The 22,616-nt window shown below is 39.1% G+C and overlaps 1 protein-coding gene across 5 annotated transcripts in view; it reads right to left on the bottom strand.

The window, feature by feature from the left end:
- Positions 1-22,616, bottom strand: part of SPIDR (scaffold protein involved in DNA repair) — a 478,698-nt gene that overhangs the window by 444,558 nt on the left and 11,524 nt on the right. For 4 of the 5 annotated variants that reach the window (XM_057307780.1, XM_057307781.1, XM_044390348.3 and 1 more), the window contains 2 exons: positions 8,604-8,759; positions 7,694-7,760 (listed from right to left, as the gene is read on the bottom strand). In XM_057307780.1, coding sequence (XP_057163763.1) covers positions 7,694-7,760; positions 8,604-8,759 — 223 coding nt within the window. Of the gene's footprint in view, positions 1-7,693; positions 7,761-8,603; positions 8,760-10,565; positions 10,652-22,616 lie in introns of those variants that run through there. The other variant, XM_057307782.1, reaches the window with a different exon arrangement.

Here is a 22,616-nt window from a genome sequence, read left to right as displayed (position 1 = left end):
AATTAAACAACCTGGAAGAAATGGATGCCTTCCTGGAAACCTATAAACTACCAAGACTGAAAAAGGAAGAAACTGATTTTTTAAACAAACTGATTAATTATGAAGAGAATGAAAGAGTGATCAAACATCTCTCCAAAAACAAAAGTCCAGGGCCTGATGGAATTCCCGGGAATTCTACCAAACATTCAAAGAAGAAATAATACCTATTCTCCTGAAGCTGTTTCAAAAAATAGAAACAGAGGGAACACAACCAAACTCATTCTATGAGGCCAGTATTACCTTGATCCCCAAACCAGGCAAAGACCACATCATCCAGGAGAAATACAGACAGATATCCCTGATGAATATGGATGCCAAAATTCTCAACAAGATCATGGCTAATAGGATCCAACAGTGGATCAAGTGGGATTCATCCCTGGGATGCAAGGGTGGTTCAACATTCACAAATCGATCGGTGTCATAGATTTTATCCAGAAAGAAAAATTCAAAAATCATATGATTCTCTCAATAGATGCAGAAAAAGCATTTGACAAATTACAGCATCCTTTCCTGATTAAAACCCTTCAGAGTGTAGGGATAAAGGGTACATTACTCAATCACATAAAAACCATCTATGAAAAGCCTACAGCAAATATCATTCTCAATCAGGAAAAGCTGGAAGCCTTTCCCTTAAGATCAGGAACACGACAAGGATGCCCACTCTCGCCACTGTTATTCAACATAGTACTAGAAGTCCTTGCAACAGCAATCAGACAACAAAAAGGGATAAAAGGTATTCAAATCGGCAAAGAAGAAGTCAAACTGTCTCTCTTCGCAGATGACATGATACTCTATATGGAAAACCCAAAAGACTCCACCCTCAAATTACTAGAACACATAGAGCAATTCAGTAATGTGGCAGGATACAAAATCAATGCTCAGAAATCAGTTCCATTTCTATACACGAACAATGAGACTGAAGAAAGAAAAATTAAGAAATCCATTCCATTTACAATAGCACCAAAAATCACATGCTATCTCAGAATTAACTTAACCAGAGAGGTAAAGGATCTATATGCTAGAAACTACAAATCACTCTTGGAAGACATTGAAAAAGACACAAAAAGATGGAAGAATATTCCATGCTCATGGACCGGAAGAATTAACATAGTTAAAATGTCTATGCTACCCAGAGCAATCTACACTTTCAATGCCATCCCGATCAAAATACCAAGGACATTTTTCAAAGAACTGGAACAAATAGCCCTTAAATTTGTGTGAAATCAGAAAAGGCCCCGAATCGCCAAGGAATTGTTGAAAAGGAAAGACAAAGCTGCGGGCATCACAATGCTGGATTTCAAGCTGTACTACAAAGCTGTGATCACAAAGACAGCATGGTACTGGCACAAAAACAGACACATAGACCAATGGAACAGAACAGAGAACCCAGAAATGGACCCTCGGCTCTTTGGGCAACTAATCTTTGACAAAACAGGAAAAAACATCCAGTGGAAAAAAGACAGTCTCTTCAATAAATGGGGCTGGGAAAATTGGACAGCTACATGCAAAAGAATGAAACTTGACCACTCTCTCACACCATACACAACGATAAACTCCAAATGGATGAAAGACCTCAATGTGAGACAGGAATCCATCAGAATCATAGAGAAGAACATAGGCTGCAACCTCTTTGACATTGGCCACAGCAACTTTTTTCATGACACATCTCCAAAGACAAGAGATACAAAAGAAAAAATGAACTTGTGGGACTTCATCAGATAAAAAGCTTCTGCACAGCCAAGGAAACCGTCAGAAAAACTAAGAGGCAGCCCATGGAATGGGAGAAGATATTTGCAAGTAACACTATAGATAAAAGACTAGTATGCAAGATCTACAAAGAACTTCTCAAACTCAATAAACGAGAAACAAATAATCAAATCAAAAAATGGGCAGAAGATATGAACAGACACTTTTCCAATGAAGACATACAAATGGCTAACAGACACATGAAAAAATGTTCAAAATCATTAGCCATCAGGGAATTTCAAATCAAAACCACATTGAGATACCACCTTACGCCAGTTAGAATGGCAAAAATTGACAAGGCAGGAAACAACAAATGTTGGAGAGGGTGTGGAGAAAGGGGATCCCTTTTACATTGTTGGTGGGAATGCAAGTTGCTACAGCCACTTTGGAAAACAGTGTGGAGGTCCCTCAAAAAGTTAAAAATTGAGGGGCGCCTGGGTAGCACAGTCGTTAAGCGTCTGCCTTCGGCTCAGGGCGTGATTCCGGCGTTCCGGGATCAAGTCCCACATCGGGCTCCTCCTTTGGGAGCCTGCTTCTTCCTCTCCCACTCCCCTGCTGTGTTCCCTCTCTCACTGGCTGTCACATAAATAAATAAAATCTTTAAAAAAGAAAAAAAAAAGTTAAAAATTGAGCTACCCTGTTATCCACCTATTGCACTACTGGGTATTTACCCCAAAGATACAGACGTAGTGACGAGAAGGGCCATATGCATCCCAATGTTCACAGCAGCATTGTCCACAATAGCTAAATCGTGGAAGGAGCCATGATGCCCTTCAACAGATGACTGGATTAAGAAGATGTGGTCCATATACACAATGGAATATTACTCAGCCATCAGAAAGAACGATTACACAACATTTGCAGCAACATGGAGGGGACTGGAGGAGATTATGCTAAGTGAAATAAGTCAAGCAGAGAAAGACAATTATCATATGGTTTCACTCATTTATGGAACATAAGAAATAGGAATATCAGGGGCGCCTGGGTTGCACAGCGGTTAAGCATCTGCCTTCGGCTCAGGGCGTGTCCCGGCGTTATGGGATCGAGCCCCACATCAGGCTCCTCTCCTATGAGCCTGCTTCTTCCTCTCCCACTCCCCCTGCTTGTGTTCCCTCTCTTGCTGGCTGTCTCTATCTCTGTCAAATAAATAAATAAAATCTTTAAAAAAAAAAAGAAATAGGAAGATCATTAGAAGAAGGAAGGGAAGAATGAAGAAGGGGTAAACAGAAGGGGGAATGAACCATGAGAGACTACGGACGCTGGGAAACAAACTGAGGGCTTCAGAGGGGAGGGGGGTGGGGATTGGGATAGGCTGGTGATGGGTATTAAGGAGGGCATGTATTGCATGGTGCACTGGGTGTTATACACAAGTAATGAATCCTGGAACTTTAAATCAAAACTAGGGATGTACTGTATGGTAACTAACATAACATAATTAAAAATTATTATAAAAAAATAAAATTTAAAAAATTTTAAAATAAAATTAAATAAAAGAAGTTAGATATTATAATTCAAGTTCTTAGTAGAGTTAATCGGTTCAGAAGTTAAATGGCTTCTCTCAATACATATTTACATAACAACTGATGAGTAAGCCTTGAGGAAACAGAAAAATAAGAAAACTCCTCCCTCAAGGAACGTATGGTTTGCAAGACAACACAAATCATAACAAGAAAAATTAAATATTATATTCGAGGTATGTCACAGTATAACAGTGGCACAAAAAAAGCAATGCTCCACTTCGTGTTGATCAGGAAAAGAGATTCACTGACAAAATGATGTCTGAAAAAACAGCACTTGCAGTGAAAGGCGCAAAAACATAAAATAATTGTAAAGATTTACTGAGCACATACTTGGTGCCATGAACATCCAGAATTACTAAACTTGTCTACCCTCAAAGATAAAATTAAAAATAATGTTCATCCTTATTGATTTAAATAGCTAATAAAAACTAAGCTGTGTATTTACTTGCAAAAGACATCATATCAGTCCCTTATATTATTATGCATCTGGAAAAGTAAACTGAAAAGGAAGGAGTGAAATACTACAGACAGAACGTTTGTATCCCTTAAAATTCACAGTGCTGAAACCTATTCCCCAGTGTGTGGGATTAAGATGTGGGGACTTGGAGGTGATTAGGTAATGAGGGTGGAGCCCTCATGCATGGGATTAGTGATCTATATAAGAAGCCCCCAGAGAGATTCCTGGCCCCTTCCTCCATATGAGTCCACAGCAAGATGGTACAGTCATGAACCTGGAAGTGAGACTTCACCAGACCCTGAATATACTGGACCAATTTCTGCCATTTATAAGCTACCTAGTCTATGGTATTATTGGTGTATTGGTCTATTAGTCTGATCAGACTAAGACAGGAAGGAAGTAAAGTTATCACTATTTTCAGATTACATAATGAATTCATGGAATTCATAAACCCATGAATTACAAACACTTTAAAATTTATGTAGATAAAACCACTACCAGGAATTTATTAGCAACTCATTTTATTTGCTGAAAAGGGCACCCTTGAAATCAAGACCCATTCCAATGAAATTCTAGGAAGGACATCAGTTAGACTATGAGAATAGCTACAACAGGTAAACATTTCTGGGCACCCTTTGCAAACCAGACATTGTGCTAGCAGGTAGTATTACAGGCTGAATTGTGTTACCCCAAAAGTCATTCATATGTTAAAGTTCTAACACTCCAGCATCCCAGAATGTGATTATTTGGAGAGAGGGTCTTTACAGAGGTGATCAAGTTATTCCAATATGACAAGTGTCCTTATAGGAAAGGAAAAATTTGGAGACATGTGGGGAGTGTAGACAGTGTGAAGAAACACATGGATAGACAACCATTATAAGCCAAGGAAAGAAGCCTAGAGCAGATCCTAGAAGGAACTAATTCTGCTAATACCTTCATTTTGGACTTCTAGCCTCTAGGGCTGTGAGATAATAAGTTTCTGTTATTCACACTACCCAGTTAGCATACTTTATTACTGGTACTTTATTATGGCAGCCCTGGCAAACTAATACACCTAGGATATATAGAAGAGCAATAGAGAAATCTCCGCCCTTAGGAAACCAATGGTCCAAAGAGGAGAAAAGCAGTTCAACAAATAAAACAAAAAAATTTAGTGATGCCTCTCAAGGAGCAGATTTCTGACCTCAATAACAAAATTTTAAGAAAACAATCTGTAGGGCATTTAAGGAAAAAAAAAAAAAACTAGTTCCTTTTTATTTTATACTTTCACTTTGGTAAGCATACAGATTTTTTTTTTTTAAGTTCTACTTTTTAAGGAAAATCATCTACAAAGGTTCCAGTCTCTTATTTCAAGTGTATCATCTTCCTTTGTCTTCCTTCTCCCACTATTTCCCATTGCCTGTTGCCTCCCCTATTCAGTATTCTCTGGTTACAGTGCCTTACAGATGAGGAAATAGAGACATGGAGATGTATCTTCCCTTTTGTGCACACTCTGCAAAAGTATGTTCCCCCACTTCTGCTTCCCAGCTCTCACAAAAATATTACTGCCAGGGGCGCCTGGGTGGCTCAGTCATTAAGCGTCTGCCTTCGGCCCAGGGCATGACCCCAGGGACCTGGGATCGAGTCCCATCGGGTTCCCGGCTCAGCGGGAAAAGTCTGCTTCTTCCTCTCCCACTCCCCCTGCTTGTGTTCCCTCTCTCGCTGGCTGTCCCTCTCTCTGTCAAATAAATAAATAAAATCTTAAAAATATATATATTACTTCCACACCCTAAAATTTCTGTTAATATGTCTTAAACTAATACTTTAGAAGCTACTATTGGGATGCCTGGGTGGCTCAGTCAGTTGTGGGTCCAATCTTGGTTTCAGCTCAGGTCATGATCTCAGGGTCGTGAGATCAAGCCCCACGTCGGGCTCCACACTGGACATGGAGCCTACTTAAGATTCTCTCTCTCCCTCTCCCTCTGCTGCACCCCTCTCTCTCCCTCTCTAAAAAGAAAAGAAAAAAAAAAGCTACTATTTAAAAAATGAACCAGTTCTAGGAAATACCTTGAGTCCCTCCTTCCTATCAATTTGTTTTCAAATTTTTGTTAAATTATTAACAATACTTTCTTGCCTTAACAAGCACTTATGCTGTAAATAAAGTAATTATACACTGACAAAAGCTCTTCCAGCCTTTCAGAATATATCGATCATTCTATGGTGTACAAAGTACAGCAGGCTGGGTCGAGTATATATCGGCACAGGGAAATCAACCCAAAAGATCTTTTTTAATTAAACACAAGGTCACAGCTTATTTTATATTTCTTTTTCTCTTCAAGTTGAATTTGGCTATACTTACTTAAAATCACCAGAAAAATATAACAGCCATATCTGTAAAAGAAAATCTTTTCTACATATATTATGACAGTTTAGAAATCAGAATTAAATCGATCTTTGAAAATCACAGCATTTGGCACTAATAACAAGAAAAGTTAAATTCTGCAGTTCCATCAGAAGATTATGGAATTACAAAAGACGTGCCAGTTTATAACATAGTGTTTTATGAATTTAAAAAATTGGGGAAATTTTATTTTTCGTTTTCATAAAAAGAACCCCCTAAATATTAGTGAAATAATTATATAGCTCTTATTCACAAAAAGTTTTCCCACTCCACAGAATTTTTAGCAGGCTTTCACACAGCTCTTCTTGCCATCGGACATAACAGCAATTGCTGCCATCAATTAAGCAACTACTAAGTGCAAGCCTTTGAAATAGACATTTTATTACTTTTTTTTTGGTTACAAATAACCCAGTGAGGCACACTTTTTTTTTTTAAAGATTTTATTTATTTATGTGACAGAGTGACAGCCAGCGAGAGAGGGAACACAGTAGGGGAGAGGGAGAGGAAGAAGCAGGCTCCCAGCCGAGGAGCCCGATGTGGGACTCGATCCCAGAACGCCAGGATCACGCCCTGAGCCGAAGGCAGATGCTTAACGACTGCGCTACCCAGGCGCCCCGAGGCACACATTCTTATACGCATTTCCCAGATGAAGAAACTGAGGCTTAGTGTGTTTAGCTTCTTTCCCAAGATCACATAGTCAGGACCCTAAGCGGCCAAAGGAGATCCCTAAGGTCTCAAGCACTGACTTTCCTTGCCTACCCACTGAGTGTGGCAGCAGAGCCAGCAACCTCCCTGATACCCCCTTTTCTTCCTTACTAACAAAAACCCAATCTTATTTGAGCAGCAACATAAATATTTAAAAATCTTTACTTTCACTTAAGTCCTTTAGTAGAGGTGACCCTATATAACAGATTCTGGCCAAAGGTAGAGATCCTGCGGGGGAATTCTTTCCCAGAAGAAAAGTATACCTGAAGAAAATCCTCAGAACCTGCAGTCTTCCTGAGAACTAGGCCCAGAGAATTTAGCTTCCACCTCATGACCACAAGAACAAACTCCACACTAAGGCTGCAGAACTCAGAACACGTCTGACTCCCTGAACTTCTTGTTGCAGGAGATAAATTCAACCCTATTTCTTCAAACACTTCTAAAAGTTTCCTACTATCTGTATCTGAAAGCTTTCCCTAACCAATTCACCAAGTAAGAATTTAATTGCCTGAAACAGTACAGTCCTTTTATCATAGGCCATAACTGTTACTTCCCAAGTCAGAATTTTTTAAATTCCTGGAGCTGTGAGCCTAAGCTAACCTACTGGGCTCTGCTGATAACAGTAAACCCAGGAAGGACACATAAAAAAAATTAATAATTATCTATAGGAGGCAAGAAAAAAATGGGGTAGATGGTGACAAAAATGAGAGAGTTCTCAAAAATTACCTTTCTACATTTTGATGTTTTTAAACCATAAATATATAGTCTATCCAAACTATGTAAATAAAACAAAGAAGGATATATTAGCTTTATACCTTTTCTGTCAAGAAATCAACAAAATATTACCTTTCTTGGGTCTAGGGGATAATTCGAGGTGCTTTTCTGTAACAATCTTCTTTTCAGCTGTTAATGACTGCAGGAAGATGACAATAATAATAATAATAATAATAATGTAATAATTTATGTGACAAGGGCTAAAAGCAAAAATATTTTGTAAAATACTCAAAACCTTAAACTATACCTTCCTTAAAATATGTCTCTCTTTTATTTATATTTACCAATAAGTATTCCCAAAGCACATACTCCTCATATATATATAAATGTATTTTCTTATTTTACCAGAATCTAAACAGAGAACTAACCATTAAGAGTTTATAACAGTATTCCATTTTGTACATATCTGTATTTCAAAATTAGCGTATATACAAAAATTAACCAGAATATCTTGTTGCCAAAAGATCCTGAGCATACAAGCATTTCATAAATATACTTCTTGTGAAGAGTAGGGTGTTCAAAGATTTGATCTTCTAAGAAACTTCTCAGTAGGTATCCCACATTTACTAAGAAGTACATAGGTTGAGCCTGGCAAAAAGAGGTGATTACTAACTTGCCATAATTACAAAAGGAATTCAAGGCTGAAAAAAGAAGACTGTACCGGGAAGCCTGGGTGGCTCAGCCGGTTAAGCGGCTGCCTTCAGTTCGGGTCATGATACTAAGGTCCTGGGATCCAGTCCCACATTGGGCTCCTTGCTCAGTGGGGAGCCTGTTTCTCCCTCTGCCTGCCACTCCCCCTACTTGTGCTCGCTCACTCTCCCCCTTTCTGATTTAAAAAAAAAAAAAAAAAAAAGACTGTACCAATTACTATGTCCTGAAATAAGAAAGGGAATTCCAAAGAAATATAATTACAATGGCCTAAACACTCAGGAATCTAAGTATCCTTTGGCATTCAAGGAAAACAATTTTATAATTACTTTACCAGAGTCCCAGAAGTGTCCTGAAATCCTTCTCCACATCTGAGCCATGCTTCAGAGAGGGAAGCAGTTGCCCCCACTGTCCTGAGACCTGCTCTTCTGAATTTCAGTGAACTTCCTCTTGGAAAGGATGGGTATTCTACATCCCAATTTCTTTTTCTCTGTGGAGATGGTTTTTAAAGAAAAAAAACAAAAATTAAATCAACTTCATTAAATATACATTAAGTTGACAATTAACACTGTGGAAACCCAGGAATGGCAATGGTGAAGGCACAACTTTTGAATGTCTCTGAATCCCCATGTAAAAAAAAGTAACAAGAAAGCACATAAACATCTACAATTAGAGAACAAATTCCAAAATACAAATAGGTGAGGACAAATATTCAATCCTCCAAAAGTCCTGCATATGATTCTATCTGAGAGCAAAGCTGAGAGAAGTAAAGGAGCAAAGGAGGATCTGAGTACATAGACATGTGGTAATCACTAGGAAGTCAAGGAGGCAATCTGAGAATGAAATGGTAGCTGAAACAGGGTGAGGACAAGGGTTCCACCCAAGGAGATCCAAAGGAGTAGAAGCAGTCTAGGACACTCAGCACTGGTGAGCCAGGACTACCTTCTTGGACCAAGCCTCACATTGCAGAAAAACTGCTGGCAGCTGAATCTGCTCAGCAGCACAAGGATGGTAGAGACAAGGAAAAGAAAAGGGCCAGATGAAGTGGAGGAAGGAAACAGAGCCAGAAAATATCTAAATAACAAATAAACAAATGGCCATATTTTTGCAAACTACAAGAAAACAACAGAAATTATAAAAGCTATTTTCAATTCTGCAGCCTTCTAAAAATTCACAGAAACTATAACATAAAAACAGGCAATATAAAAGGATCAAGGTTAAACCCAATACAAAGTTATAACTAGAAAAAAACAGAATGGAGCAGAATAACATCCCAACACACAAAGAAAGCACATTAAAGACATGCTGATAGGGGCACCTGGGTGGCACAGTGGTTAAGCATCTGCCTTCAGCTCAGGGCGTGATCCCGGCGTTATGGGATCAAGCCCCACATCAGGCTCCTCCACTATGAGCCTGCTTCTTCCTCTCCCACTCCCCCTGCTTGTGTTCCCTCTCTCGCTGGCTGTCTCTATCTCTGTTGAATAAATAAATAAAATCTTAAAAAAAAAAAAAAGACATGCTGATAGAACAGAAAAAGTGTAACCTACTATTTCAATATGAGACAACACATTTAGATTATAAAAAGTCAGAAATGAAGTAACAAAACTTAAGCAGTAGAATAAAGTTAAAAAATCAGCTGAGGGAACAAGCCCAAATGTCCATCCGCAAATGAATGGATAAAAAAGATGTGGTATATATACATGTATATACAATGTACATAGAATGGAATGAATATATACACAAACGCATATACATACAATGGAATGTTACTCAGCCATGAAAAAGAATGAAATCTTGCCATTTACAACAACATGGATAGAGCCAGAGTATGTTATGCTGAGTGAAATAAGCCAGTCAGAGAAAGACAAATACCTAATGATTTCATTCATATGTGGAATTTAAGAAATAAACAGATGAACATAAGGGATAGAGAAAAAGAAAGAGACACAAACTATAAAATAGGTTCTTAACTACAGAGAACAAATTGAGGGTTTCTGGGGGGAGGTGGGTGGGGGAAAGGGTTAAATGGGTGATAGGGATTAAGGAGGACACTTGTGATGAACACTGGGTATTGTATGTAAGTGATGAATCACTAAATTCTAATCCTGAAATTAATATTACACTGTATGTTAGCTAACTGGGATTCAAATAAAAACTTGAAACAAAAAATATTCTCTCAACATGGAAAAAAATCAGCTCAGGAAAAAGACTAAACTGGAAGGAATCCAAGAGCAAGTAGCTATCACAGATAATATCTTAAGAAAGTAATAAGGAGGAAATTTTAAAGTTCACCCACCTCTAACAAAGAAAGTAAAAGCATTCAAGAGAAACAGTAATCAATCAAGTCTCTCTTGTGATCCAACATACAATAATAGCAATCCCTGAAGAAGAAGAAAATCAAGATATTGGGACAGAACAAATATCAAACAAAAAAAACATTCCTGAAATCTTAAAAAAAAGGAAACTGCATATTGAAGCATACCACACACCTGGTAATATCGACCCAGAAGCAATCAAAACCAAGATATATCCTATACTTTTAAACAAACTCTTTGAACATTTAGGAAAAGGAACAAATGACTTACAAGTGAATAAAAATTACCTTATCATAGGGTGTTGACAGCAACTTTATGCCAGAAAAAAACAGAAAAGTGTATTTAAGATACTCAAGGGAATGGGGCGCCTGGGTGGCTCGGTCATTAAGCGTCTGCCTTCGGCTCAGGGCGTGATCCCAGCATTCTGGGATCGAGCCCCACATCAGGCTCCTCCACTGGAAGCCTGCTTCTTCCTCTCCCACTCCCCCTGCTTGTGTTCCCTCTCTCGCTGGCTGTCTCTATCTATCTCTGTCAAATAAATAAATAAAATCTTAAAAAAAAAAAAAAAAGATACTCAAAGGAAGAAAATGTGAGTGAAGGAGTTTATCTAGAAACAGTGATAACATTGATTTATTTTCTCCAAATGTTTTTGCATAAGTTTTCCTTTTTTTTTTAACAAATGTCTACAACAGACATGTATTCATTTCATAAGACTTTAAATTTGCATTTTATTTAAGGAAAATCTTTTAGATTTGCATCACAAATCAAATTAAGGTCAACTACTATGAGTTGATCACCTGAATAACACAAAAAACCCCAAATCAACACCACTGTGGTCAAAAATAATAGTAAGTTAAGATTAAAATACACCATTAAAACTTCCGTAACAAATCCATAAAAACAAATTCAGCCATAACATAGATAGTATTTCAACACGTAAGAGCGCTAAGCATATTCCTCTTTATGTAGAAATTCCTATGGCAGGGCAGCACTACAAAAGGAAGAAGCATCAATCCTCAAGAGAGTATTTACCCTCCCACTAGATGCAGTTTCCCCTGACAGCTCTGAAGAGGTTCACTTCGTTAACTAGAACAATAAATAAAGAGGAAGATAACATTTGGTCTCTTTTGAGCCTTTTTTTTTTTTTTTTAACTCCAGAATACTCTTCAATGCATTAAATCAGCCCAGGTCACCTCTGTAAAGAAATGGGTGACATGGAATGGGATGGGATAGGGAAGTTCAAGATGAGCCTGAAGTATCTTGAACCAGAGAGTAAGAAAGCACTCAAGGAATGAGAACTTGTCATAAGGACAAAGGAGCCTGCATGAACGGCCTCTCACTGGCCAAATATGGAACATTCCTGTATCAAATAAATAATGATAGTAAAGGATTATAACCTATTGAATAAAATAGGAATGAGTCTACATTGATAGGAACAGTGGATTGAGAAAATCATCAATGAAAGCTGAAACTAGTAGGTGACAGTTTAATGATGCAGAGGATATCTATATGCTCATGAAGCATCTCCCCACAAATTACTTATTAATTCCAAAAGGAAAAACTTTACAGTGGGGAAACTTGTCAGACACCACCTTAATCAAGGAATCAGCATCACGTGCCTCTTAATAGGAGGGACTGAGAACACAAGATTTCTGTGGTATTCCTACCAGAAAGGCATAACCTAAATCTAAACTGGGGGAAATATCAGTCAAGACCAAAATAACTGGACTGTACACCTCAACAAGGTCAAGAAATACAAAGAAAGTCTGAAGAACTGTTTCAGATTAACAGAAGATTAAAGAGGCATGGAAAGGAAATTAAATGTATGATCCTGGATTGGATCTTGGACCAGAGAAAAAGGTCATTATTAGGCAATTGATAAAATCTGAATATGAACTGTTGACTAGATAATAATATTGTATCAGTTTTTAATTTCCTATTTTTGTAATTATGCCATGTTTATGTAAGAGGATATTCTTATTCTAGGAAATAAAAGGGGTAGAGGTACAGAAAAAAAAAACTGATAGACACATGCATAAGGAGAGAAAGAGAGAAGAAGAGAAGGAGGGGGAGAAAGAGGAAAAGAAAGAGAGAGAGGCAAAAAATAATCTAGTGAAATGGAGTAAAGGGTTGTATTAGTTTCCTAGGGTTGCTGTAACAAATGACCAGAAACTTACTGGCTTAAGATAAAATTATTCTCACAATTCTGCAGCCAAGAAGTCCAAAATGAAGGTGTTAGACCCTCTGAAGGCTCCAGGGAAGAATCTTTCCTGGCCTCTTTCTCCCAGGAATCCTTGCCTTCCTCAGATTGTGGCTGCATCATTCCCATCTCTGCCTCTCTCATCTCGTGGCCTTCTCTCCATCTCTCTGTGTATGTCCTCTTGCCACAACTCATTGGATTTAGCGCTCACCCTGATGCAATATAACTTCACCTTAACTAATTATATCTGCAAAGGTCCTGTCTCCAAATAAGGCTACATTCTGGAGTTCCAGGAGGACGGAGTTTGTAGAGGACACTATTTAACCTATCTACAGTTCCACCGTAAGAAACTTCATTACACTATTCTTGCAACTTTTCTTTAAGTTTGAAATTCTGTCAAAATAAAAGTTAAAAAAAAAAACCACAAAATAACTACGTAAGCCCAGGATGATCCCAGCAAGAAGAGGAGAAACACAGTCGATTCTTATTATTCATATAGTTATCATTCCATAAAGTCACCACAAACAATGAATTAGCAAATACTGAACCACTATTCCTACGGAAAATACAGGGTGGATTCCTGTCAGTATACAACCTTATTTTATGTGTGTTTCTGCTTAAAAACAACTTATTTAAAATATATAGTTGATTCTTTAACATTGAACTCATGGGCAACAGCACTGTAACTCATACCTGAACAAAGCTGATCTAACACGAATTTTCTCTGTAAGGCACATCACAGCTGTTCTGCACTCAGGGACACTACACAGCACCTCAGTACTACGGTTGGGGGCCATTTTACACACTGAAATCACACAAAGCACAAAACTGTGAAAAACATGGCATTAAGTAGACCAAGAAAGGACACACTTGTTTACAGTTTAAGAGCTGGAACAAGCAGGCAGAATGAGCCCTTGTTTGACCTCAACCGAGAACTTACACATCAAATGACTCAAATTTTTCTCTGCTCTACACATGCCCACAAATTGCTATAAAAGCACCACAAGCATTGAATTGGGGATCACAAATAAATTTGGGTAAAGAGGGGAATTTGTAGATACAGAATCTGAATAATGAGGATCGACTATACTTTGAATAGAACTTTGAAAGGGAGCAATTGAAGTTGTTAAAATACAAAAAGTGTTTCATTGCTTCATTGCTTTACTATCCAGCCCCCCAGAGACCACTTTTCCTTCTTATTGCTGCTCTGTTCAGTTTTTCATTTCTTTAGGTACACCATGTTTATGAATTTTATTTATTCATTTTGAAACTTTACTCCCTAAAAAACTAAACGCATGCCACCATACATCTTTGGGCTGCTCCCCCTGGAAAGTTTCTAAATAGTATTTGTTTGGAGTATCATTTAATAATTTTGGGGAACAAATAAGATGTCTAACTGAATGCAAAGGGGAGTTTTCTTGAGTATCTGAATAAATCCCAATGGCTCAAGCCATATACTTGAAGAACATAAAAGTTTTTGCAACCAGGAATTTACCTACATTAAGAAGAGATAGTGACTCAGGGACCCTCAAGTCTGAGGAACAGATAGAAAGTTTTAATCAAGTTGGCTAGTTAGCAAGCGCTGTGATGCTCAGAGCTCATTCTATCAAATACTTGCCCATTTGTTTCTTCAGAGGTCTTTCCTTCCCTCAGTTAACAGAACATTTCTCAGGCCTGTCACTCACTGCTTTGGTTACATTTGACTGGTCCTTTACTTCTCTAGATTTCATCCATACTCAGATTCTTTAGGGACTAGAACCCTCTAATTAATATAAATGACAGAAATATGATGTTCTTATCTTCAGTCAACATTTATTGAGTGCCCAGTGCATGCAGACACTCTGCTGGGCCTCAGGGATACAAGATGAGCAAAAAAGACCCTGCTCTCCAGTAGCTCAGGCTGTGGTGAGAGAAACTCTCCCACAAATCTGGCGACATGAAAGCCTAAGTCATAGTTCAGATACCAGCTAGCCTGGCCTTCAACCTTACTTTTCAGCCTTCCCCTCCACTCCCCCAATCAATCTATTCTCCTTCACATTCAACAGAGCCTACACATTTCCACCACCGTAACTGCATCCATGGCGCTCTTTGCTGGAAATCACCTCTCCATTCCCTTCAGTCTCTCCAACTCTGCCACAGATTAATGCTCTTCTCTTCCATGAAATATCCCCCAATACCTCCACATACATACCTCCTTCTGTGAAGCTATCATGTCTCCAGTTTATTCTACTCCTTCCATTAGAACAATAGCAGAAGGAGACATGTGTCTAATCATCTCATCACCTCAGTGCACAGTGCTCCCCACATAGAGGTACTCATTAAAATGACTGCTGAATGAATATGTAAGTTATTTATCATACTAATCATCATTGGTTTACAGATGCTAATGATATCTAAAGTAAATCAGAGAGTAGGCATAAGCTTAGGGGAAATTCAGTATACTACATTTCCATTTTATCCATCAAATGTAACAAACAATACCTCCACCACAGCTTCTTTTACACTGTTAGTAATCATGTATCTGTCTCTCTCCAGTGTTTACTCAGCCATAGAGGAGGCACTTAAAATGGCAGCTTCACTGGCCTTCTCACCCAGCCATCTTTTTTTTTTCTTCTAGTGACAAAGCAGACCCCCATTACCACAGTTTTAGGCATCCCACCTGGCCATTGTCACAGGACATCAGCCTGGGGCCACAGTGACTGGTCCAGGGATGCCATGAGACACAAGCTGAATCAGTCAGAGGGCCTCTCTAGGACTTTTCTAATCGAGTCTATTATTACCCTCTCAGAGAACAGAAACATCAAGGCAATTTCACAAGTAGAACACAACTTACAAACCACATGTTCAGGTTGTGCAGTCAGAATGCTCTCAATGACCTGTGCTACTCGTTGGCCACATTAACACTAAGCCAGGTTAGTGATTTTTCTCAAGACACAGTTTCTGCATCTGTAAAATGGAGATAACATACTTACCTCAAGACCATTATGAAGATTAAATTGGCACTAATAACAATCCTATGTAATCATAGTACTATAGACCATAATTACAGAAAGCAGAAGAATAATTAATTAATATTCACAAGTTAAAATGGGAATATGTGAGACTGCCTATCAACTCGGAAGCAGGCATTCACCAGACATTGAATGTGCCATTGCCGTCATCCTCAACTTCCCTGCCTCCAGAACTGTAACAAATGTGTTGTTTATAAACCACTCAGCGTATGGTATTCTGTTACAAGCAACCCAAATAGACTAAGACAATTTAGTAGGTGCCAGACACTATAGCATATGTGTCATGTATATTACCTCATAAAGATTCTAGATGATATAGTAGACTGAAATAAATAGTACCAATCCTATGTTATACATAAAACTAAGTGTTGAAGAGATTACCTAAGATCATACATCTATAAATGGCAGAGCCAGGATAAAAATCTAGACTAGTCTAAGCCCAAGGACCATAGTCTTAATAGGGTCACATCTTTCTGCAAATGAGAAAAAGATCCTCCTACTCAAGTCACTATACTTCCATCTACTGGAAAACTGTCATAATATATTGATTTTGTTAGGAAAGATACCTTATTACCATCTACTGGAAGAGGATCATAATAAATACACATTTTTCAGGACATAATTATGAATGGGGCCTCTGAGGGCACTGCAGGTCTCAACCTGCACAACTAAATACAGTTCTGGTGGTTAAAAGCAAATAGAATTTCAATATATTTTTATTATTATTGAAAACTAAATTCAACAAACTGGGCTTTATAATAGTTCAAGCACAGAAGACACAGAGATAAATCATGAACCCTGTCCTCAAGAAATAAATATGATCAATGGGTATGTTACAAAACACAATAACACAGAATGAGAGTAATAGCAGAAGTTAGTATAAGGCAGTATGATGTAAAGATTAATTCTAAAAATCATTTTTTAACTTCTCTCATTCAAGCCTTATGGTAACTCTGTGAGTGAAATAGGACAGGAATCACATACTTCAAAATGGGGACACTGAATGTGCATCAGTGAGGCACATTTGTGAATTGAAAAAGAGGATTTGTGTTTGTTAAAATGTGGGCTCTCAAAGTGTGAAAAGAAAGACAACGATGAGTAATGGAGTTCTTAGGAAAAAATGAGAAGACAAATGTATAATAAAGAATTTAACCTTACTCAAAATGAGGTCTGGCCTTTGTTGTTGGCTTCTGGGAAATAATCCCTAAACCCTTGAAATATCATGGCTGATAGGGTATCTTTCTTTGCCTGATGACCTCAGTTACACTGGATGGTCTAACAGTGTGATTTAGGGTGGGGACTAGCCATACCCTATAGTGTTAGCATGGGGACTGGTGACCAGAAAGACAATGTAATGATTTAGAACGGGGGCTCTAGATCACACACGGAAGAAGCAGAAATGGAAGACAGAGATCAGCTATGTGGGCAATCAATCATGTCCACAAAATGGTGAGTCTATTCAGGCTCCTCTAACAAAATACCATAAACTAGATACCTTATAAACAACAAACACATGTTTCTCACAATTCTGGAGGACAGGAAGTCCCAGATCAAGGCATCAGCAGGTTCAGTGTCAGGTGCTGGTGATATCTAATGAAGGCTCACTTCATAATTTATGCTATCTTCTGACTACAGCCTTAGAAGGCAGAAGGGATTATGATGTCTCTGGAATCCCTTTAATAAGGGCACTAAACCCATTCATGAGAGCGCCACCATCATAACCTAATCACTTCCAAAAGGGCTCATGTCCAAACACTAGGATATTGGGGATGAGGTTTCAATAATAAGTAGGGTGGGACACAAACATTTACTCTACAGCAAAGCCCCCAATAAAAACTCTGAACACCAAGCCTCAGGTGTTCTTCCTTGATATACCACACTATACATACCAGAAAATTAGCCATTCTAACTCCAGAGAAAACAAGAGAAGCTTCATGTCTGAGACCTTTACTGGGTTCTGCCCTATGTGCTTCTTTCCTTGGATAATTTTAATCTCTATCCTTTCCTTATAATAAACAGTAACCATGGGTATAATAGCTCCCAGCAAGTTCTGTGAGTCTTTTTAGTGAATTATGCAGCTTGAGGTTGGCTTTGGGATTCTGGGAGCCTGAAGTTGGTGTCAGAGGTGAGAGTGACCTTACATGGAGTAATCTCTCTAGCTGGGCAACTGGCTAAAACTCTAACTCCTCACAAGAGAGACAGTAAGCTAGATAAGAGGAGGTGTACATCACAGATCAAAAGAGAAGCCACAAATGAGATTAATAAAGAATAGGAGAAGAATGACTAATTAGGTAAAATAAAGTTTAGATTTAAGAATAATTTGGGGGGGAAGGCTGGATGGCTCAGTAGGTTAAGCGTTTGCCTTCAGCTCAGGTCATGATTCCAGGTTCTGGGATCAAGTCCGGAGTCCAGCTCCTTGCTCAGTGGGGAGCCTGCTTCTCCCACTGCCTGCAGCTCCCCCTGCTTGTGCACACACTCTCTGACAAATAAATAAAGAAAAATCTTAAAAAAAAAAAAAGAAAAAAGAAAGAAAGAAAGAAAGAAAGAAAGAAAGAAAGAAAGAAAGAAACTTTCTTTTTCAAATTTTAGGAATTAACCTAGAATATACATCCAAACCTGAGGAGCTATGTTTGAAAAAACAGAGGGAAAAAAAGGAATGTTAAGAATTCTAACAAAACTGCAAAAGAAATCAGAGTTGAACTAGAGAAACAAATTGCGCTCTCCAGGTACCAAAAAAAGGGAGAAGAAAACAAAAATATATTGGAATTTGTAATATGAACATGTGAGCACACACATACAAACACAACACATAATCCTGAAGCAGGTTCTGGCACTCTGACCACTTAGTGGACTGTATTAATACCACTAAAGAAACAAAACAAGTGAAATGCTAAGATGAGTTGAGGCCACTTCTTCAAAAAGTTTCTAAATCCGTGACAGATAAAGACAAAGTGGTCGGCCATAAAGCACATTAAATCCAAAAAGAAACAGTAATCCATGTTTTTATTATCCTACTGTGTTAGGGTAGAATTGAAAGAGGCCAGTACAACAAAGTTGAAAGTTTGAGACAAAGGTCTCATCTATTGCATACTGAAGCAATTTACTTAACACCTGAACAAGTGATTGGCTATTATACTGGACATCTTTTTAAGGATCTCTTCCATCACAGACTTTATAATTCTAAGAATGAGCGCCTGGTAAATAGCAACTAAACAAAGATGTTCAATGAATGAAATATCTGAATCTCCATATCCCTATATGTAAACTGCAGGCATTTAATAGCATGACCTCAAATATTCCATCAAGCACTAAAATTCCACAATTCAAGTGACTCCGACCTCAAAGTCAAAGGGCCCCAACTTATCCAACGTTGCTAACACTAATATAAACAAATATTTGCTTCATCACCTACACCTGAAATTTACAAATTGTACTTTAATAACAAAAAGGATGAACTCTGGAACCTAGTTGAAAACATACAACAGGGAGAGGCTTGGTGAAGAAAGCAACTACCCCTTTGCAGTAAAAGAACACCATGGCATTTTTAATTGCACACCTACCATCCCTTGCACGCTAGGACAGCAGTGGTCATGAAGACAGCAGCCCACACTCCTGGTACATGTTACTACTGCCAGGGGAACAATATGGACTTTATTGTAAAATAATTATGCTCATGTGTTTGGACCTGTCTTGTGGCTTCCTATGGACTGAAGCAAGGGTTTTGGTTTCCCTTTATTCCACACAGCTTGGAGCATCTCCCAGGCAGGGACAGCTTCCCATGTAGAGCTTGCCAAGAATTTAAAGAAACAATTATAGGCTATAGTAACCTAGGGCAAGACATAACAGCTGGGACAAGAGCCAGACAGAATGAAATGCCTAAAAAAGTACAGGTTGTGAAAGGAGATACAAGGGTGAAAAGGGGTATTAAAAGCTCTCTAGTGTACACAATACCCAAAATATGGAAAAAGCCCAGAAGGAAAAATGGATAAAGATGATCTGGTAGGTGCGCGCGCATACCGACACACACACACACACACACACACACACACTGAAATATTTCTCAGCCATCAAAAAGAATGAAATTTTGCCATTTGCAACAACGTGTATGGAACTAGAAAGTATTATGCTAAGGTAGAGGGGAAGTTAAGATGGCGGAGGAGCAGGGGTCCCCTTTTTCAGCTCGTCCCCTGAGCCGAGCTGGATAGGTACCAGACCATCCAGAAAACCCACAGAATCAGCGTGAGACGTAGGAAGATACATCTGGATCTCTACAAATTTCGAGCACTGAGTACTGAGGTACGGAGCAAGGAGCCATGAATCCGTGCACAGATATCGGAAGAGAAACAAAAGGGGGAGGGGGAGGGAGCCTCCGCGCTTGGGTGCCGAGAAGCAGTAGCCACCTGCACTTGGGAGCGGCCGGACTCTCGGACTCACTTGAGGTGAGAGAACAGACTGAGACCGGGAGCTCAGAAGGGCGCGCACACGCCCAAACTGAAAACATGCGCTCCGGAGTGCACGAGAACCACACTGAAACAGGGAGATCAGGAGCACGTGCGGGTGTAGCTGGTGGCTAGCGCTGTTAGAAACACAAAGGACAGAGACCTGCCGGCCCTGTAAGTGAGGGCTGGGACGCAGGCTGTAGGGTTTTTAGCAGCACCACACAAACAGAGTTAAAGAGGCCAGGAGAGGTCAGTGGAGAGCGGACTGCGATCTCTCTGTTCTGAGACAGACCCTAGGATATGGCCTCTGCTGCTCTCTCAAAAGAGTCACAGAAAACCGCCAGGGAAAGTGGTCAGAGAACAAAAGCTTGGAAATACAGGCTCACAATGTACCCATCCCCATCCCCCCTCTGTGGGACAGGGAGACTCCACCCAAACAGGGCTGCCTGAATATCGGCACGGCAGCCCCCGCCCCCAGAAGGCAGGCTGAAAGAACAAGAAGCCCACATCCCAAAGGTCCCTATAAAACAAGAGCACACTGCCTGGGTCCTGGTCAATAATTTGGGCTCTGGACAACCCCGCAACCTCTCCTCATCAGAATGACGAGAAGGAGAAAGCCCCCCAAGCAAAGAAAAGACAATGAGTCTGTAGCCTCTGTCACTGAACTGATGGATATGGATATAACCAAATTATCAGAAATGGAGTTCAAAGTAACAATGGTCAAGATGATGTGTACACTTGAAAAAAATATTAAAGAAAATATTAACGAGAATATAGAATCTCTAAGGGTGGAAATGAGAGCGAATCTGGCAGAAATTAAAAATTCTATGAATCAATGCAGTCAAAACTAGAGGCTCTGACGGCCACGGTGAATGAGGAAGAAGAACGTATTGGCAAATTGGAGGATAGGTTAGTAGAAGAGAAAGCTAAAATAGAAACTTGGCTCAAAAAAATCCAATCGCAAGAATGTAGGTTACAGGAGATTACTGACTCAATGAAACATTCCAATGTCAGAATCATCGGCATCCCCAAGGAGGTGGAGAAAAACAGAGGTCTAGAAGAGATATTTGAACACACTGTAGCTGAAAACTTCCCTAATCTTGGAAAGGAAACAAGCTTTCGTGTCCAAGAGGCAGAGAGGACCCCTCCCACCTCAACCACGACAAACCTACACCACGTCACATCATACTGCAATGCACTAATATTAGATCCAAGAATACAGTATTGAAAGTGGCCAGGGCAAAGAAATTTCTCACGTACCAAGGCAAAGGTATCAGAATTACGTCAGACGTGTCTACACAAACCTGGAATAAGGGAAAGGGTTGGGGGGGGCATTTTTAAAGCTCTTTCAGAGAAAAACATGCAGCCAAGGATCCTTAATCCAGCAAGGCTGTCATTCAGAATTGATGGAGAGATAAAGACCTTCCAGAATCGCCATTGACCAATTTCGTAACCACGAAACCAGCCCTACAGGAGATATTAAGTGGGGTTCTATAAAAGTAAAAAGGCCCCAAGAGTGATACAGAACAGAAAGTCACAATCTATAGAAACAAAGACTTTAGAGGCAACATGGCATCATTAAAATAATCTCTCAATAATCACTCTCAATGTAAATGGCCTAAATGCACCCATAAAACACCACAGGGCTGCAGATTGGATAAAAAGACATGACCCATCCATTTGCTGTCTACAAGAGACTCATTTTGAACCTAAAGATACATCCAGACTGAAAGTAAAGGGATGGAATACCATCTTTCGTGCCAATGGATCTCAAAAGAAAGCTGGGGTAGCAATTCTCATATCAGACAGATTGGATTTTAAACTAAAGACTGGAGTTAGAGATACAGAAGGGCACTATATTATTCTTAAAAGATGTATCCAACAAGTGGATATAGCAATTATAAATATCTATGCCCCCAACAGGGGAGCAGGAAGATACACAAGCCAACTCTTAACCACAATAAAGAGACATATAGATAAAAATACGTTAATAGTAGGGGACTTCAACACTCCACTATCAGCAATAGACAGAGCACCTAAGCAAGAAATCAACAAAGAAACAAGAGCTTTGAATGCCATACTACACGAGTTGGACTTCCTAGATATATATAGAAAACTACACCCCAGAACCAAAGAATACTCATACTCATTCTATTCTAATGCCCATGGAACATTCTCAAGAATAGACCATGTTCTGGGTCACAAAACAGGTCTCAACCAATACCAAAAGACTGAAATTATTCCCTGCATATTCTCAGACCATAATCCTTTGAAATTGCCACTCAACAACCAGGAAAAGTTTGGAAGAAACTCAAACGCTTGGAGACTAAGAACCATCCTGCTCAAAAATGATTCGATAAACCAGATAATCAAAAATCAATT

This window comes from Ursus arctos, unplaced genomic scaffold (assembly GCF_023065955.2).
Source record: "Ursus arctos isolate Adak ecotype North America unplaced genomic scaffold, UrsArc2.0 scaffold_6, whole genome shotgun sequence".
Lineage (NCBI taxonomy): Eukaryota > Metazoa > Chordata > Mammalia > Carnivora > Ursidae > Ursus > Ursus arctos.
The sequence above is the reverse complement of the archived record's forward strand: the minus strand, read 5'-3'. Positions and strand labels throughout refer to the sequence as shown.